Source organism: Myotis yumanensis, unplaced genomic scaffold (assembly GCF_028538775.1).
Source record: "Myotis yumanensis isolate MYYU_CA2020_CCGP unplaced genomic scaffold, mMyoYum1.0.hap1 SCAF_6, whole genome shotgun sequence".
In the NCBI taxonomy this organism is placed as follows: domain Eukaryota; kingdom Metazoa; phylum Chordata; class Mammalia; order Chiroptera; family Vespertilionidae; genus Myotis; species Myotis yumanensis.
In genome coordinates, this window is record NW_027223757.1 from 35,360,357 (window position 1) to 35,380,049 (window position 19,693).

At 39.1% G+C, this 19,693-nt stretch overlaps 1 protein-coding gene across 1 annotated transcript; it reads left to right on the top strand.

Moving 5' to 3' along the window:
- The first annotated feature begins 35 nt into the window (after positions 1-35).
- Positions 36-19,570, top strand: TUBE1 (tubulin epsilon 1). Its single transcript, XM_070419286.1, has 12 exons — positions 36-75; positions 170-243; positions 2,933-2,985; positions 5,361-5,418; positions 6,731-6,846; positions 8,586-8,707; positions 13,346-13,533; positions 14,373-14,548; positions 15,564-15,704; positions 17,900-18,040; positions 18,680-18,854; positions 19,152-19,570. The coding sequence occupies exons 1-12, from the start codon at positions 51-53 to the stop codon at positions 19,308-19,310; spliced, it is 1,428 nt and encodes a 475-aa protein (XP_070275387.1). The 5' UTR covers positions 36-50; the 3' UTR covers positions 19,311-19,570.
- The last annotated feature ends 123 nt before the right edge of the window (positions 19,571-19,693 follow it).

Genomic DNA, 19,693 nt, shown 5'->3' on the forward strand with positions numbered 1-19,693 from the left:
TCGAACGCGGGAGCGGCTGCCTGAGGGCGCGGGACCGGCCGCTCGGCGGGATGACCCAGTCGGTGGTCGTTCAGGGTGAGCTGCCCCGGGAGGGTGAGGACCCGGGCGGCGCGGAGCCCAGCGGGGCCGCCTAATGTCTGTCCTCCTTCCTTCCCCTCCCCGATCGCAGTGGGCCAGTGCGGAAACCAGATCGGCTGCTGCTTTTGGGACCTGGCGCTGAGGGAGCACGCCGCGGTCAACCAGGTACCGGCCGCCCCCCTCCCCGGAACCCCCTCGCCTGTCAGAGAGGCTCCTCCAACAGAGGAGCAGGGTTTTCTCTATTGGGCTTGTATCTGACCGATATGCGTTATATGGGATCCTGTCAGTAAAGAACAAACTGCAGAACTAATTGGCATGTAAACCTATATTGGCGTTAGACACCTAATAGACTACACGAAACTGAACACCTTCCCCTAATAATCAGGGTCTCATCTTTTATCAGGATTCTGGTGAAGACCAATCAGATAGTATGTAGGTCTGATGCCCAGATGTAGGTCTGGGTCCTGGGAGAGAGGTCGGGGCACTGGAGGGCGGTCTGGGCCCCAGGTGGAGGTCTGGGTCAGGGGCTGGACAGCTGGGTCATGGAATGGTGGTCTCGACTACTGTGCATGCCTGGACTACGATAAAGGACTGGATACTGGGTTCAGGGTCCAGGACCCGCATGACTTTCCGGCCCTGGAATAAAGGTCTAGGATTCAGATGTAGGTCTGAGCCCCAGATGTAGCTCTAGGTAGGTCTTGGGAGGGTGGTTCAGGCCCTGAGGGAGGTCTGGGCCCAGGGGGAAGGTCTGGCTCTGGGCTGGACCTCTGTGTTATGGACTAGGGGTCTGGACTACGGGTGGAAATCTGGCCCGCTGATACAGGATTTTGGGTTTGAAGTCTGGGCCCAGGGAATGCCTTCTGGACCCTGGCATGAAGTTCTGGGACCCTGATATAGGTCTGAGTCCCGGATGGAGGTCTGGGTCCTGAGAGAGAGGTCTGGGGATGGAGGGCTGTCTGAGCCCTCGGTGGAGGTCTGGGTCAGGGGCTGGATCTCTGGGTCATGGAGTGGTGGTCTGCATTACCGTGGATGTCGGGGCTAGGGTAAAGGACTGGATACTGGGTTGGAGGTACAGGCCCTGAGATGGCTTTCTGGGCTCTGGCATGAAGGTCTGGGACCTGCATGTAGGTCTGAGCCTCCGATGTAGGTCCAGGTACTGGGAGGGCAGTTGGGGCCTCGAGGGAAGGGTGGGCCCAGGGGGAAGGTCTGGCTCAAGGTCTGGAACTCTGGGTTATGGACTGGTGTTCTGGACTTCGAATGGAGATCTGGCCCCCTGATACAAGCCTGGATTCTGGGTTTGATGTCTACGCCCTGCGATGGCCTCTAGGCCCTGCCATGAAGATCTGGGACCCAGATGTAGGTCTGGGTCCTGGGAGGGCGGTTCAGGCCCCGGAGGGAGGTCTGGACCCTGGGGGGAGGTCTGCTCTTGGGCTGGAACTCTGGGTTATGGACTGGTGGTATGGACTAAGGATGGAGATGTGGCCCGCTGATACAAGACTGGAGTCTGGGTTTGAGGTCTGGGACCCAGATCTAGGTCTGAGCCCTGGATGTAGGGCTGGGTCCTGGGAGGGCGGTTTGGGCCCAAGACGGAGATCTAGGCCCTGGGGGGAGGTCTGGCTCATGGGCTGGACTTCTGGGTTATGGACTGGTGGTCTGGATTATGGATGGAGATCTGGCCCCCTGATACAAGCCTGGAATCTGGGTTTGAGGTCTGGGCCCCGGGATTGCCTTCTGGGCTCTGGCATGAAGATCTGGGACTCCGATGTAAGTCTGAACCCCAGATGTAGGTCTGGGTCCTGGGAGGGCAGTTTGGGCCAGGGAGGGAGGTCTGGAATCTTGGGTGAGGTCTGCGTCATGGAATGGTGGTCTGGACTACTGTTGATGTCTGGACTATGATAAAGGCCTGGATACTGGATTCGAGGTTTAGGCCCCGAAATGAACTTCCGGTGCCTGGCATTAAGTTCTGGGACCAGAATGTAGGTCTGAGCCCTGAATTTAGGTTGGTCCTGAGAGGGTGGTTCAGGCCCCAGAGGGAAGTGTGGGCCCTGGGGAGAGGTTTGGCTCATGGGCTGGACCTCTGGGTTAGGGACTGGTGTTCTGGACTACGGATGGAGATCTGGCCCCCTGATACAAGCCTGGGTTCTGCGTTTGAAGTCTGCGCCCCGGGATTGCCTTCTGGGCCCTGGCATAAAGGTCTGGGACCCGGATGGAGGTCTAATGCCTGAATGTAGGTCTGGGTCCTGGAGAGTAGTCTCGGCACCGGAGGGAGATCTGGGTCCCGGGCAGAGTTCTGTGTCAGGGGCTGGACCTCTGGGTCATGGAATTGTTGTCTGGACTACTGTGGATGTCTGCACTGTGATAAAAGACTGGATTCCGGGGTCGAGTTCTGGGCCCCGGGGTGGACTTCTGGGCCCTGGCATAATGGTCTGCACCCGTATGTAGGACTGAGTCTCTGATGTAGGTCTGGGTCCTGGGAGGCGGTTCGGGCCCTCGAGGGAGGTCTGCGCCAAAAAAAAAAAAGAATGTAAAAGAGGTAACATGTGTGCCATTATTTATTCCCTGATTTAACCAGTTGGCTTTTAAAATGATCACCTGGAATTCAGAGAAAGCTCTCTTGATTCCAGGGTTCTCGGGGACTTCACCACCCTTCCCTGAACTGAACTCCTAGATCTCAGGACATTTTGTCTTCTATGGATTGGAAGACTGGGTCTGAGCACCCTGTGATAACTTGCTTTTTCTTGTCATCGTCAGGCTCCAGCTGTTACCGTATTGTGGGGTTATTAAATGGCAAGGACTTCCTTTGGGAAAGAGGCAAAACTTAATGAAATGCTGTCAATATGTTCTTTCTTTTTAGAAAGGAATTTATGATGAGGCAATAAGCAGCTTCTTTAGAAACGTGGATACCAGGTAAGATGAGAGGATGCAAATCACATAGAGTAATGATTACTCTTCCTGCCAACAGATTGGAAGAGAGTTCTTCAGAGCTGATAACTAAAGAACTTGTCTGGCTTTTCTTGTTTGTTTTTCTTATTAAAAGCATATTTCTCATTATTCTCATAACATTACTGTTCTTGTGTCACTCTTCAGAGCAGGACAATGCTCTGAAGACTATATTAAGCAACAAAAAGGACCTTGAGTACACCTTTTCTAAACTTGACCTCTAAATCAAGTTTCACTTAAACGACTGCTAAAAATTGCTCTTTGTGTATCTTGTTAATGCATCCAGTAATGGCTTATCTTTTGAAAGAAAAGTATATTGTTTACATTTCTGGAATGTTATTTGTGGTCAGGAATATGTGCTCTACGAGTAGAATGTGCTGAGAGGGAAAAGGGTGATTGTCAAATTAGTTTGGTTTATTTAATAAAGGGTATATTTCCTCATATCATCTTTTATCTGAAAAAGTAATTTGACATTCAAGGTTTGTTCATAGCTTTTAATGTTAAATTATTAAGTTCATGCATTTTCAAAACACTTAAAGCCAAACTGTGGTGGGCTTGAGCTGAAAAATATATACTTCATATCCAGTTTTAATCTAGTTCAGTAAAAATTCCAGTTCTAATTTGAATTAATTGTTTGGGTATTTGAGGCAATTACCTCCTTCATGATGAATTCCAGAGTCTGACCCTCAGGCTTGCAAACCCAGAAACCTGTGGACTTGGGTCCAGGGCTGAATACTACAGACAGATGCACCAAACTAAAAGTGGAAAATCAATGTGTTAATTGGCAGTAGAAACTATAACTCGAGAAGACTAGTTACTCATTTTCCTTCAGAAGCACATTCTCTTCTGTAGGAAATCTACCTGAAAAGCTAAGTAATAGAAGGTTGTTTAGTGACCATAGTGACCAAGAGTAGTTCAGTGGATTGCCCTGATAGCTGGTGTCATTTGCCTTCATTATATGGAAATACCTAATCATGGACTAGATTCCCTCTTGTTTGTGAAATGGAACATCCTCTCCCTTAAATCCTATTAAGAGACTCTAATTTGCTGTTGTAATACTTCCTTTCAGATGCTTCTACTAAATTACAACTCCCACCCCCTCTGCTCGTGGTGGGCAGTCCTTTCATTGAATGTTACATAGTTGAGACTCAGCCTGGGAGCTAGTCCCTCTAAATAAGGTGACTTCACATAACTATACTGTCATCTACTGTTTCATAATTAACCTGCGAGCATTCTTATTTCCCCTGTATCGAGTTTGGGATGAAGGGGAGAAGGGCTTGGCATATTGCTGTTTCCATGTACTATCAACATATGTAGAATCGATTCCATAAATTAGTACAAAAAAATCTTTTGAAAACAAGATCACTTCTTTGTGTACGCTTCTTTATCTATTTAAGGAAATGATCATACCTTTTTAACAGCATGATAGGAATTTACCTATAGCAGATAGGTAAATTTGAGGCAGACCTTTCCTGTAAATGGTCAGATGGTAAATATTTTAAGTTTTGCAGATATAAAGTTCATAAACAAACGGGTGTAGCTGTGTTCCAATAAAACTTTATTTAAGAGAACGAACAGCTGCTCAGAGGATCCTAGTTCATCAACCTTTGACCTATAGCATTTTATGCTTAATTCTGCTGCCTTTCATATATTGTGTCTTCTTGTAAACAACATTGACTCGTACACTATGTTTGGTCCTAGATTATTTACTTTGGTAACTATGTTCAACATGAAATTCTAGGAACACCCTTAGGTAGTCAATGGTATATAGTCAATAGTACATTCGTTGTTAAGTGTTTAGCTACAACAGGAAACGTCATTAATGGTGGCTTAAGCAATAAAGGTATCCAGTTATCTCAGATAAAAATAAACCAGGAATTTGTATGTTCTAGGGTTGGAGAAGTGCCTTTAACACCAAGATACTGTCTATCATATTATTATCCTTAGTGTGTTGACTTTTTGTCTTATGTTTGTTACTTCATAACTATGAAATGGCAGCCTCCAATCTATGAATCACACCATAATCTTGTTCAAGGTAGGAAGGCAGAAGAATTGGCACCAACTGCATCTGGGCCTTTTTGTCTCATTAGCCAGAGCTGGATTACATGGCCAGCACTAACTACAAAGAAAGCCAGGGACATAAGTACCTCATTTTTTTAGTGTAATGGGAGGTAGGTAAGGGAGAAGATTAGGAATGGTGGCTCCTTTGTTATCTTTTGTGTCTGTCTCACCTGGCCTATGAGTAGCTTTATTATATAAATGGAAGTTAACTTTATTACCTGATAGCGCTAATAACCATGGAAGATCTTAAGATTTTTTTTTTAATTTTTTTTATCTTTCAGAGTGGTTGGTGATGGTGGCAGCATTTCCAAGGGGAAAATTTGTTCTTTAAAAGCACGGGTAAGATATATACACTTGGATTCTTATATCGAATGTATTTCTAATATACTGTGTAATACTATTTTAATTGCCAGTTTACAATAGCAGAGTTAATTAACTACATAAATAATTGAATTCACAAATTGTAACTCCACTGGACTCAGTACTCTATAAATATCAAACTTGACTGTCTCCCCTCAATAAAATGGTAGAGCATATAATTTGGTGGTTAAGAGTCAGTATTCTACACCCAGGCTATCCAGATTTGGATCTCGGCTCTACCACTTACTAGCTCAGTGATCATAGCCAAGTTAGGTAACTTTCCCAGTTCTCAGTTTCCTGGTGTATAAAGTAGGTTTGTGAGGTTTAATGGGCTGGTATATATAAGCACTTACAACAGTGGCATATGTAGTAAGTGCTTAACATGACATGATCACAAGCACTTAAAAACCCCTCTATGACACTGAATCAAAAAGTTAATAGCTTTATAGTGTACTCTAAGATTATTTCATAATATTTTTTTCAGCTTTGCTTTATTTATTTAACTTTTTCCCTCTTTTTCCTCACTGTGGAAAATAGGGGAAGTAAAGCACGAGACAGCAAGGGTAGGGGGTATATAATCCTACTGCCACCCTATCCCTGCTATATTTCCTTTGGCTATATATTTTGCTATGTTTCTTTCTAGTCTTCTCTGTTTCTTTCCATAGTTACGTTTATGAGTTTTTTATTCTGGTGTTCTTAGTAATAGAGGTTATCTCCCATGTCAGACAAGTTTGTGGTAATGAATTAGATTGTGAGTTACTTGGGGAGGGACCCTGTTGTCATCTTTGACATCTACCTGGTGCTTTGGCTTTGCACATAATAGTAAATTTACAGCTTGAATTGACAATTTCGGGCTGCAATTCACAACGAGCAGCATGGTTGCTCCTAGTAAACAAATGCATTAATGCACCTTACATTGAAAATTTTCTCTGGTAAGGTTACCTTCTAGATTTCTGAGACCTTGTTCTCAAAAAATTTACAGTCACATAAGCACATGAATAAAAGAATAGTTAGAACATCAGTTGAGGGGATTATTCAATTCTTTTTCCCTCCACTTGGTAATTTGGAGTAGGGTAAGAGTTTAGAATCCATCTTTTATTGGATTTCGCCTTTCAAGCAGAGTGAAATTATTTTTAATTCTTATATCAGTGTCTACATAAAGATTCAAATAGAGATCTGATTAAGCTTAAATTAGAAGAACAATGCAACTTTTAGCCCATAAGTTATTTTCACTTACAGAGTGACTAACTAAAGAAAAATATGTTAATTCAATTTTATTTCTCCTTCTCAGGCTGTCTTAATTGACATGGAGGAAGGGGTCGTCAATGAAATTCTGCAGGGACCTTTGAGAGATGTATTTGATAGCAAGCAGCTCATCACTGATATTTCTGGCTCAGGGAATAATTGGTGAGAATATGCTGACCATTAAAATGGAAATGTCGCTGAAACTGATTTGGCTCAGTGGATAGAGCATCGGCCTGCGGACTGAAGCGTCCCGGGTTCGATTCCGGTCAAGGGCATGTTTATGGGTTGCGGGCACATCCCCAGTAGATGTGCAGGAGGCAGCTGATCAATGTTTCTAACTCTCTATCTCTCTCCCTTCCTCTCTGTAAAAAATCAATAAAATATATTTTTAAAAAAAAATGGAAATGTCTTCAGAAAAAAATGAGCAATCTTTTCTTCATTCTAATAGGTACTGCTGACATGAAATCAAAATAGAACGTGCCATACCTAACGCTAGGCCTTTCCCCTATCATCTTTTCCTTGATAAAGAATGGTGTTTCATGCTTTTTGGAAATTATTCTTATTTTTTTAAAGAAAAACATGATTCATGAAAAATTGATTTACTAAATTCCTCGTAAATTGATTCTTGCATAATACTAAATAGTGACAAAAGTTTTAAGTGTTGTTATAAACTGTACTCTTACCTATAGTATTTGGCTCTATCAAGTTCTCCAGTAGAATTGATACAGAGATGCAAGCCAGACCAGTGTCCCAGTATTCAAGTTCAGCCTGAGGCTCTGTTTGGCCCTTAAAGTACAATGGTTGCTTCTCCTTAATGGGGAAAAAAGCTCTAACAATGATCATTTAATTATTTACATTGAGATTTTTAATAAATTAAGTAGCTCCTCTCTATTTGCAAATCTAATATTTATTATTTTAAATATTTGCAGTCAGTCCCTCAGCTTCACAGTGTGTAGTGATGTATAATTTTACTAAAGCATGAATTTGAATCTTGTGTTTTGGGAGGGTCATTTTAGGAGAACCAGTCACTAAGTGAATCCACCTGACTAACCAACTGGCTTTTTTTAAAAAATATATTTTATTGATTTTTTACAGAGAGGAAGGGAGAGAGATAGAGAGTTAGAAACATTGGTGAGAGAGAAACATCGATCAGCTGCCTCCTGCACACCTCCCACTGGGGATGTGCCTGCAACCAAGATACATGCCCTTGACCGGAATCGAACCTGGGACCCTTCAGTCCACAGGCCGACGCTCTATCCACTGAGCCAAACCGGTTAGGGCTAACCAACTGGCTTTTCTCTAATTGTTGGAATAACTTATTCTGTAACTTTTGAGTTACACCTGACTACCAGTTGCCGGGAAATCATGCTTATTTTTTAGTTCATCATAGTGAACTTGCAAATTTGGGCAGGTAAAAAGGCTTACAGATCCTCATGAATATCAGTTTTTACTGTGTGCCATTTCTTCTAGTAATAACATGATGTGACCAATGTTTTTCTCATATTTTAAACCAAAATAGCTTTAAATTTTTTGTCTTTCCAGTTGACTACATTCTGCTTTTTAATATGTAAAATTCTCTGCAACTGGAGTTTACTTAAAATCTTGTTTTGTTGTAATTATACCTTAAGCAAAAATTAAGAGAGGAACACCATAGTTTAATATCCATTGATAATGAGCTCTCTTATCAGGATATCTGAGGATTTATAAATATATATTTACTAAATTTTCTACCTACTGTCATTGAGATATCATATTATTTATTGATATGAAACAGGAATAGGAGTTACTTAATATGGTAAAAATACTTTTTCAAGTTTTCTGTAATATTTTCATTTAGATCAGAAATAAAAATCTTGAAATAGTAAATGTAAGGAATGTTTTTCAATCTTTTTTTTTTCCAGGGCTGTGGGGCACAAAGTTTTTGGCAGTCTTTATCAAGAACAGATTTTAGAGAAACTCAGAAAGTCAGCAGAGCACTGTGATTGTTTGCAGAGTTTTTTTATAATACATTCCATGGGAGGAGGTAAAGTTACTCATTCGTTTACCTGTAACAATGTGAAAATGAAACTGGGAAGTCATTTGCAAACATAAGTCTTGTTTTCAGTTCTATGCTTGATAAAGAGAGAACAATTAAGAGAGTGTGTGTTTATGAATGTATATACATAACAACAGGTTTTCATCTTAATGTTTATCAAAGTATTACCATTTAAAAAAGTAATCCTTTTAAGAGTCAATAGGAAAAAAAGAGTCAATAGAATGGAATCTGAAATTTTTTTCTTCTTCTACCTTTAGTTTCTTTTACTACATTTCCAGTTACATGTTATTATATATGAGCTTTGGGGGAATGCTGACTTTCTCCTAAGAGTTTGCTTGTGCAGTCCCTTATCCTAAGTAAAGCTAAGTATTTCTGGCATGTTCACAGGTATGCTTGCAAAAGAATATCAGAATCTACTCTAGCCGGGTGGCTCACTTGATTGGAGCATCACCCTACACTAAAAGGATGCAGATTCGATTCCTGGTCAGGGCATATACCTAAGTTTCAGGTTAGATCCCCTGTCTGGGCACATATGGGAGGCAACCAATCAATGATGTTTCTCTCTGTCTCTCTATGTCTTTCTCTTTCTCTTTCTCCCTCCTTCCTTCCCTTCCTCCGCTCCTTCCGCTCTCTCCAAAATCAAACATATCCTTGGGTGAGGATAAAATATATATATATATGCTATATCAGAATCCATCCTTTCTCTAACCACCTTCACACCTTTGTTTTGTTCAATAAGAAATAAGTAAAAGAAACAATTTTAGCCAACGCCTCTAAATCATTTCTCATGTGGTAATTAATTACCTTTACCTACAATAAGTGGTTTGCATTGCTCTTTTCCCCCTTGCAAGGGAAGTATTTTGCTTCTCTATTTAGGAAATAGAAACAGATCATAATCTGCTAATTTCATACTAGGATTATCCAATTTTAAAAGAAAAATTTGCCGCGTTTTTTTCCTCCAATCTGAGATTAAGATTTTATATTCAGCAGGTTAAACATATCTATTTATTCAGTAGGTTAAACATATTTACGATTTTTAAGTTAAAGTCATAATTGCTATGAAACCATGCCTATGGAAGACCATCATTAAATTAAGAAACAAATTTTCTTTGTGATTGTATAATTAACATGCATGTTTGAGTAATTAAAATAAAACACAGTTTGATTTATAGTTCATTATGGTACCTTCAAAATCTCAGAAGATTATAATTCACAATTCACTGAAAATAACAAAAATAATTTAAATAATACTGAAGGTTAAAAATGATGGTCTCCTATCCCACATTCAATCTCTAGTGCAGGGGTCCTCAAACTATGGCCCACAGGCCACATGCAAATACAAATATTGTATTTGTTCCCGTTTTGTTTTTTTTTTACTTCAAAATAAGATATGTGCCGTGTGCATAGGAATTTGTTCATAGTTTTTTTTAAACTATAGTCCGGCTCTCCAACGGTCTGAGGGACAGTGAACTGGCCCCCTGTTTAAAAAGTTTGAGGACCCCTGCTCTAGTGTCTCTCTTTACAGGTAATTAAGTTTGCCAGTGTCATCCTTCCAGATATTTTCTATGCCTCTTAAAAGTTTGTGTGTGTATTTTTACATAAACAAGATCATGCAATATGTATTATTCTATAATTTTTCCACTTTATATTTTTCTCACATGTCTTTCAATATCAACTGTCTCAGAGATTCCAATTGTGTAAATAGGTAATAATTTTTAAAGTCAGTCCTCCTTAGTGGATGTTAAGTTATTTATGGTGTTTAGTTATTACAAACAATCCCCAATGAACATCTGGTACATACATCTCTGTTCACTTGTGCCACTATAGCTGTAGGCAATATTCCTAGAAAGAGACCAAAGAATATGTACATTTAAAATTTTGATTCTTTACTAAATACCTTCTTACATTATTGCACCAATCCATATGATTAGCAACAATTTATAAAAGTTTATTTCCTGATATTATCATCAACACCAAGTATTATGAGACATAAATCTAATATGTTCAAAATTATATTGTTTTAAATTGTATTTCTTTATTTAGAAGATAGGTTGAGCATCTTCATATCTCTTTTCCATTTGATTTATTTTGAGATATTTATATATTTAGCCCATTATTCTTAATTTTTTGGTTGTTGATGTGTGCAACCTCTTTATTAAAGAAATTTAGTCCTCCATCATATGTGTTGAAGATTTCTTCTTAAGTTTGCCTTTTTATTAGTTTATGGGCTTTCTTTATCTATGTAAAGAAGTTTTTATTTTTCATGGGATCAAAACTGTCTTTTCTATAATAGCTTTGGTTTTGTATAATGCTTAGAAAGTCCTTCTCCTTAAAGATTAACCCAAAAAACCTCCCTCACTTCTATCTAGTATTTTTAACATCATCACCTTTTTTGTTTGTTTGTTTTATAGAGAGGGAGAGAGCAGGAGAGAAGGAGAGAGAGAGAAAGACATTGGTTTGTTGTTCCTCTTATTTATATATTCATTGGTTGGCTGATTCTTTTTTTTTTTTTTTCTTTTTTTTTTTCTTTATTTATTTTTTTAATTTTTTTTATTTTTCGCTTAAAGTATTACAAAGGGTATTACATAAGTGTCCTTTTTTCCCCCCCGCCCTTGACAAACCCCTACCCTCCCTTACCCCCCAGTGTCTTATGTCCATTAGTTATGCTTATATGCATGCATACAAGTCCTTTGGTTGATCTCTTACTCCCTCCCTCCTGCCCCCCAACTCTCTCTGGCCTTCCCACTGCAGTTTGACAATCAGTTTGAGGCAGCTCTGCCTCTGTATCTATTATTGTTCAAAAGTTTGTAATGGTCTTTATTATCCATGAATGAGTGAGATCATGTGGTATTTTTCCTTCATTGACTGGCTTGTTTCACTTAGCATAATGCTCTCCAGTTCCATCCATGATGTTGCAAATGGTAGGAGTTCCTTCTTTTTAACAGCAGCATAGTATTCCATCGTGTAGATGTACCACAGTTTTCTAATCCATTCATCTACTGATGGGCACTTAGGCTGTTTCCAGATCTTAGCTATGGTGAATTGTGCTGCTATGAACATCTGGTTACATATATCCTTTCTGATAGGTATTTCTGGTTTCTTGGGATATATTCCTAGTAGTGGGATCACAGGGTCAAATGGGAGTTCCATTTCCAATTTTTTGAGGAACCTCCATACTGCCTTCCATAGTGGCTGCACCAGTCTGCATTCCCACCAGCAGTGCACAAGTGTTCCTTTTTCTCCACATCCTCTCCAGCACTTGTCGTTTGTTGATTTGTTGATGATGGCCATTCTGACAGGTGTGAGATGGTACCTCATTGTTGTTTTGATTTGCATCTCTCGGATGATTAGTGACTTTGAGCATGTTTTCATATGCCTCTTGGCTTTCTGAATGTCCTCTTTTGAAAGGTGTCTATTTAGATCCTTTGCCCATTTTTTGATTGGATTGTTTATCTTCTTTTTGTTAAGTTGTATGAGTTCCCTATAAATTTTGGAGATTAAGCCCTTATCAGATATGACGTTGGCAAATATGTTTTCCCAAGAGGTGGGTTTTCTTGTTGTTTTGTTGATGGTTTCTTTTGCTGTGCAGAAGCTTTTTATTTTGATGTAGTCCCATTTGTTCAGTTTCTCTTTAGTTTCAACTGCCCTAGGAGCTGTATCAGTGAAGAAATTGTTTTGGCATAAGTCTGAGATTTTGTTGCCTTTGTATTCTTCTAGAATTTTTATGGTTTCCTGTCGTACATTTAAGTCCTTTATCCATTTTGAGTTTATTCTTGTGTATGGTGTAAGTTGGTGGTCTAGTTTCATTTTCTTGCATATATCTGTCCAATTTTCCCAACACCATTTATTGAAGAGACTATCTTGGCTCCATTGTATGTTCATGCCTCCTTTGTCAAAAATTAATTGAGCATATTGGTTCGGGCTAATTTCTGGACTCTCTATTCTATTCCACTGGTCTATATGTCTGTTCTTGTGCCAGTACCAGGCAGTTTTGAGAACAGTGGCTTTGTAATACAGTTTGATATCTGGCATTGAGATCCCACCTACTTTGTTCTTTCTCAGGATCGCTGCAGCTATTCGGGGTCTTTTTTTATTCCAGATGAATTTTTGGAGAGTTCGTTCTAGATCTTTGAGGTTGGCTGATTCTTGTATGTGCCCTGACCAGGGATTGAACCTGCAACCTTGGCATGATGGGACTACGCTCTAACCAACTGAGCTATTCTGTACTCTACCAAAGATGTTAAGATAGTTTTGCTTTTTGTTTTAAGTTGCCTGATATCAAATGTGGATTGAATGCTGTCTTAGTTGAATTTTTTTTGTCCTTCAATCATTTCTTTGACATCATATAGGTATAACTTTAATGTGAAAAAAAGTGAAATATAGAAAGCCCTCCCAACCTCACAGTAAGGGCCAGACATTGAATTCAGAACTTTAAGCCTCACTACCCATGTTGTCTTAATCTCCTTATCTGAAATTAGATGAGTTAATATATAATCACAGGAATAAGTTTAAAAGTTCTTAATATATATTTCCACCAAAAAATGAACACCATAAAAGTTCAAGTTCCTCACATTACATTCTGAGCCATTTATGCTGTTTGTTATCGTTTTGAAATTTAATCCTCAGGCACAGGATCTGGACTTGGCACATTTCTTTTAAAGGTACTTGAAGATGAATTCCCAGAAGTATACAGATTTGTGACTTCAATATATCCTTCTGGTGAGGATGATGTCATAACTTCACCTTACAATAGCATCTTGGCAATGAAGGAACTTAATGAGCATGCAGACTGTGTGTTGCCCATTGACAACCAAGTAAGAAATGACATTGTAATTTATGTATATACTAGAGGCCTGGTGCACAAAAATTTGTGCACTTGGGGGGGGGGTGTCGGTCCCTCAGCCCATTTGCAGTCCAGGACCCCTTGGGGATGTCCACCTGTCAACTTAGGCCCACTCCCCGGGGGATCAGGCCTAAGCTTGCAGTCAGACATCCTTCTGGCAGCCAGGGAGCCCTCGGGGGATGTCCAACTAAAGGCTTAGGTCCCCAAGGGAGCTGTGATGAGGAAGCTGGGGTGACAGAGGAGCCACGCTCTCCCGCCCAGCTGCCCTGGGTTGGGTCGCACACAGGACGCCCGGCCGCCCCGGGTTGGGTCACACACGGGTGCCCGCTGCCCCGGGTGGCAGATAGCAGGCCCGGATGGCAGCAGGGCAGGTGGGATGGCACTGTCCTGCCCCACCACCCTGGGTCGCAAATAGCAGGCTCAGATGGCGTTGGGACAGGCGGGATGGTGCTGTCCTGCCCTAACTGCAGTATGCAAATTAGCCACCATCTTTGTTGGTGGTTAATTTGCATATCGTGCTGATTAGCCAATGGGAGGCATAGTGAAGGTATGGTCAATTACCATGTTTGTCTATTATTAGATAGGATTGCGCATACAGTCATTCCTGTGTTATGCTTAGATGAAACATTCTTTACTTTTCAGCCTTCCCATCTAAGAGAAAAGTTTATATATTTCTGTTTTATTTTTGTTTTATTTTATATTATATATTTTATATATTTTTGTTTTATTTCTCTTCTTTCTTTCCTGATAGAATGCTATCTATGTCCACTCTTCTTAATAACTTCTCTCTCAATATTTTTCTCTTTAAAGTCCTTATTTGACATCATTAGCAAAATTGACCTTGTGGTGAATTCTGGAAAGCTGGGTACAACTGTAAAACCAAAGAGTCTAGTTACTTCAAGTGCTGGGGCTTTTAAAAAGCGGCAGGAAAAGCCCTTTGATGCGATGAACAACATTGTGGCAAATTTGCTGCTCAACCTAACAAGGTAATCCTATAGGTGGTATACCTAAGGACAGTTTCAAAACTTCAAAACTTCACTGTGCTTATAATAGCATTTTTTAGTTATTCTAAGTTGTCGAAACTTCTTGTTTTTACTAGTGCACCAGTAGCTCCCCCTACCCCCTCTCCCCTCCACCCCCTCATAGCTTGCTGCCCTGCCCCCTCCTGTAGCTCTCTGCCACCCGCTTGTAGCTCGCTGCCCCACCCTCATGCTGATCCGTGATCCGGTCGTTACGTGGTCAGTTGTTACACTTCACAGTGTAACGACCATTTGCATATTACATCTTTATTATATAGGATTTTATTTTTTCTAGTGATTTCAAATCTTTGAGTGAAGAACCAGAATTTTAATTTCTATGGCTCCAAACGAGCATTTCCCTAGGTATATTACATGGAATATTAATAGGTGTTAAAATAATAAAAGGTTTTGTGGTAGACACACTTGAGAAACACTTGTTTAGACAAAAGTAAACATTTTTTTTTTTTGCTATAGAATGTTTTAATCTTTAAAACCAGCTGATCTATATCTTCTCATTAGCTGATCCAAAATATTTCCTTGACTTTAATCTAAAAGATTGCTTCGACATCATTATATTCTAAAGTATAAAACTTATTAAGCAGGCACCTGAGGAATTTAGTAAAGATTACAGAATAAGTAAATAATTATTAACTAATGTGTTTAACTCAATCTAAAGTCTGTTTTAAGTAAGATATTTTTATATACATATGTAATGAGCAACTGTAATAGTGTGTTAGTTATACCTCAGGTAAGCCAGAAATAAGAGTTGCTATAGAAGTTGTGTTATATTTTAGTTATCTTTATACATCATATCCATGATACTGAATTTTGCTAATATAGGGGGAAAATAGTATATGTTCTCTACTGAATAACAGAGCATTGAGAGGATTTAAGAACATGCCTGCTAAGTAAATCAAGCTACACTTAAAGTATATAACTTTAAAATTAAACTTTTTTCTCATGCTTTAATATAATGTTTTAGCTCTGCGAGGTTTGAAGGATCCCTTAATATGGACCTTAATGAAATCAGCATGAATTTAGTTCCTTTTCCTCAACTGCATTATCTTGTGTCAAGCCTAACACCTCTGTATACACTGGCAGATGTTAACATTCCTCCTCGAAGGTAAGCTGTAGTAACTTTATTCCAATTGAGAACCTGAGTTATCTTTTAAAAAATATTTTTAAAAGAAATGTTTATATTAACTATTTTTTTGTGAGAAACATATAAAATATAGTTTATGCCGCCATTTTTCCATTTAATGAATGCTTCTTTATTTAGAAATTATTACTTTTAAAATGTCAATATTAAACTATTTGAAGTTAATTCTAATAACTAAACTTTTAAGCTTATGAAAAATAATAAAATACAAGATTTAAGAGCATTGAAGTTTGACATACTTAAGTTTGAATCCTAATTCTTTCACATACTACTAGCAACTGTGCCACTACTTTTATTTTAGTTTTTCTCCTCTGTAAAAATGAGAGTTTGAGTACCTACCTCATATCCCTGTTGGGTGTATCTATAATAATAAAAGCATAATATGCTCATTAGACCGGACGTCTTTCCGGACAAAGCCAGCGCTGTGAGGGAAGCCCGGGTCCCGGGTGCCAGAGGGAAGCCGATGCTGCAGCTGGGGGAAGGAAGGCCTACTCTTGCATGAATTTGGTGCATCGGGCCTCTAGTTAAATAATAAATGTTAGTTCTGTACCCAGTTCATTTTTATCAAATGAAAATAATAAGTACATGAGTGTGTATGTTTTTTTGAAATTTCATGTTTCTAATGTAAATAAAGTATCCAATAATTACAAATACCTGCTTACTAGTTTTTATGTTTTGTGACAAAAGATAAATTAAGAAATGAGTTTGACCACTGTTGTTCAGCGATTCTTAACCTTTCCTGGGTTTCCTTTACTCCATAAAAATGCCAGAAAGCACATACAGGCCAAAATTTTGAATACAATAATGGAGGATTCATGAGTCCCTCAAATTTCACCATATCCTAAGGGAGTCTTCTATCCTTCTTGCTATAGGATAATCAGGATAGGATGTAGGCTCCATTAGAGTAGGAAATTTTTTCTTGGTGTTCACAACTGGATCTCTTGCACTTAGAACCATGCCTTGCCTGGTATTTAGTAAATATCTGTTGAATGAATAGGCAGCATAGTGTGATTCCAGTTGCTTTTCCCAGGCTTTCTGCAGAATCAGCACATATAGCTCTGGCAAGAGCTATCAAAGGAACCTTATCATAATTGTATTGAATTAAGTGGGGCCATGTTGAGGACCAACAAGTCTGTATTGTTAGATATAAACTTTGTCAGTCACCCTCACCTTCCCCTCTTTAACTAAAGGATTAAAGAATGACGTTAAAAGACTTCATTCACGCCCAGCCAGCATGGCTCAGTGGTTGAGCATCAACCTAAGAACTAGGAGTTCACGGTTTGATTCCTGGTCAGGGCTCATGCCTGGATTGTGGGCTCGATCCCCAGTGTGGGGCATGCAGGAGGCAGCTGATCAATGATTCTCTCATCATTGATGTCTCTATCTCCCTCTCCCTTCCTCTCTCAATAAAAAAATATATATTTTTTAAAAAAGACTTCATTCACTTAAAAGTCTCCCTCTTCAGGAACACTACAACAGAGTTTCATGTTTTATAGGGGAGCCTAACATTGTCTTTGATAGTTTCCTCATGATTATTCCTGATTTATGATCATTTTAAAGAGACAAAGTCATTTTCTCTTAGTGTTGAGGCTTTTAATTAGTTTTGATAGTCTGGTACTATGCAAGTAGATAAGCATCTATATATATAAAAGCGAAATGACCAGAACAACCAGTTGCTATGATGCACACCTCAGGGGCCAACAGGCCTGATAGGGGCCCAGATCGGCCCCTGACCCCAATCAGAGGCGGGGCTGGCCGGCCAACCTCCTGCAGCTGATCAGCCCCCATCGGGGCCAGCCAGCCGGACCCCACCCCTGCACAAATTTGTACACCAGGCCTCTAGTACTGAAATAAGTGATAATGACACAAGTTCCCGAAATCAGCATTTCATAGAGCTCACTAATGATATAGTTAACATTTTGTAGATACCTGAAATCACCAATATATTGTAGAAGCTTTTTATTTAAAAAAAAGATATTATGTCATTTCCTCTCTTCTCGTATTCTGTAAAAGATTGCTTTGAGAAAATTATAGCAGAGATTTAGAATATATTTGCATGTAAAGTTTATTTATCTACAGATGACTGTCTTTTCATTTTATAGTTATACATAGAAGAAAGATGTAATATTTTGTATAAACAGTGACTCTTACTGTTCTAGGTTGGATCAAATGTTTTCAGATGCTTTTAGTAAAGATCACCAGCTAATTCAGGCCGACCCTAAACACAGTCTCTACCTCGCCTGTGCCCTCATGGTTAGAGGAAATGTCCAGATTTCAGATCTTCGCAGAAATATTGAAAGGTTTGAGTTTGTATTTTTTCAAGATAATTTGTTATGTGTACTGCTGTGACAGTGTAGCATAATAATTAGGATAGTCTCTCTTCGAACTCTAGCCATTTAAGTAAAGTATGACCTTGAGCAAACTACTTAGCCTCTCTGAGCCTTATTTTTCTCAAATGAAGAATAAGAATAATAATAGTACAAAGTTGTTATTTTTAAGTACTAAATGATATGTTTTATTTCCTGAGAGTGTTCAAAAAATTTAACTATTGTTACTGTATTTATTACTACCACTACACTCTTCTAAGTTAATGTTTTACTATTTATTCTCAGTCTACAGAAAACTGCTCTGTTGAGTTACAAAGTAAAAAAAAAAAATTATAATACTTTTCTTTATTTTCATCCCCAAATTTCTAATGTTAAGGAATGTGTTTCTAGCTTTATGAATCACCACACAACTAATCTAATGTCCTCCTACTAAATGTTTCTTAGTTCACTGTCAGACTGTACCACAATACTGCTGATAGTAAAAAATAGATAACTTACATTATAAACTAATGGTACCATCGGTAACGCAGTGATGTTTACCTAATGTGAGCTGCTGTAATATGACAGACATTTTTAGTACCTTAATTCTTACCTTGAGTCTTTGTATCTCAGATTAAAACCTTCTCTACAGTTTGTCTCCTGGAATCAAGAAGGCTGGAAGACCAGCCTGTGTTCAGTACCTCCTGTGGGCCATTCCCATTCATTACTAGCTTTAGCAAATAACACATGTGTGAAGCCTACCTTCCTGGAACTGAGAGAGAGATTCATGAGGCTCTACAAGAAAAAGGTAATTTTCAGCACACTTTTGTAACTATGTGTGTTTATTTTGGCTATTTCTGATGTATTCTTAAGAATTGTACTATTACAAATCAGAGTGATTCTGTCTCCTATATTCATGGCACTGTTATAACTGAAGAGCAGAGGCTAACTCAGACCATCTAAATGAGAAATCTCATGAGTTTATAGTTCTCAGTTCTCTTGTAAATCTGAGTGAACTATCATTTTAATACAGAATGTTTACATTATAAGATAGTATCACATTTCCTGAAAATAGTCAACATTATTCGGTTTTTTTAAATTATAGGCTCATCTTCATCACTACCTGCAAATTGAAGGGATGGAGGAAAGCTGTTTTACAGAAGCGGTGTCGTCCTTATCAGCTCTCATCCAGGAGTACAGCCAACTGGATGCCACCAAAAGCATGCCCATGGAAGACTTGCCCAGACTGAGCGTCGCTGTGTAAAACAGAACCCAAAAATGCGTTTCCTTTTCCTGTAATCTTACCTTGCTTTTTCAGAACTTTTGTGATTCAGAGAGCCCAGTTTGTGTTTTTCATATTAGGGAGTATTTTGTCTGCAAAAGTAGTTCTGTTTAATCACCGTTGATAATACCAGTGTGTGAAATTTGTAAGTCCTAGTACCTTAACTTCAAACATTGTCTTCAGAAAATTCCCTTTTTCTAAAATAGAGAGAATGCAGTTCTTTAGTATTTTACTTTATTTATACTCATAGTTAGGTATTTATACAATAAGAATCGTGTCTTAGTTACAAATCTTGTACAGATATATTTTTATATTTATTTATAATTTATGTATTCACATTCTGTTTAAATTCTTCTGATTTTTAA

What these genes read in the sequence shown, in the direction of transcription:
- TUBE1 (XM_070419286.1), top strand. Translation starts at nt 51, where the DNA reads ATGACCCAGTCGGTGGTCGTTCAGG. An exon ending in TTTAGAAACGTGGATACCAG is followed by an intron (nt 2,986 to 5,360) that starts GTAAGATGAGAG and finishes TTTATCTTTCAG; the next exon opens with AGTGGTTGGTGATGGTGGCA. An exon ending in GTTAACATTCCTCCTCGAAG is followed by an intron (nt 15,705 to 17,899) that starts GTAAGCTGTAGT and finishes TTACTGTTCTAG; the next exon opens with GTTGGATCAAATGTTTTCAG.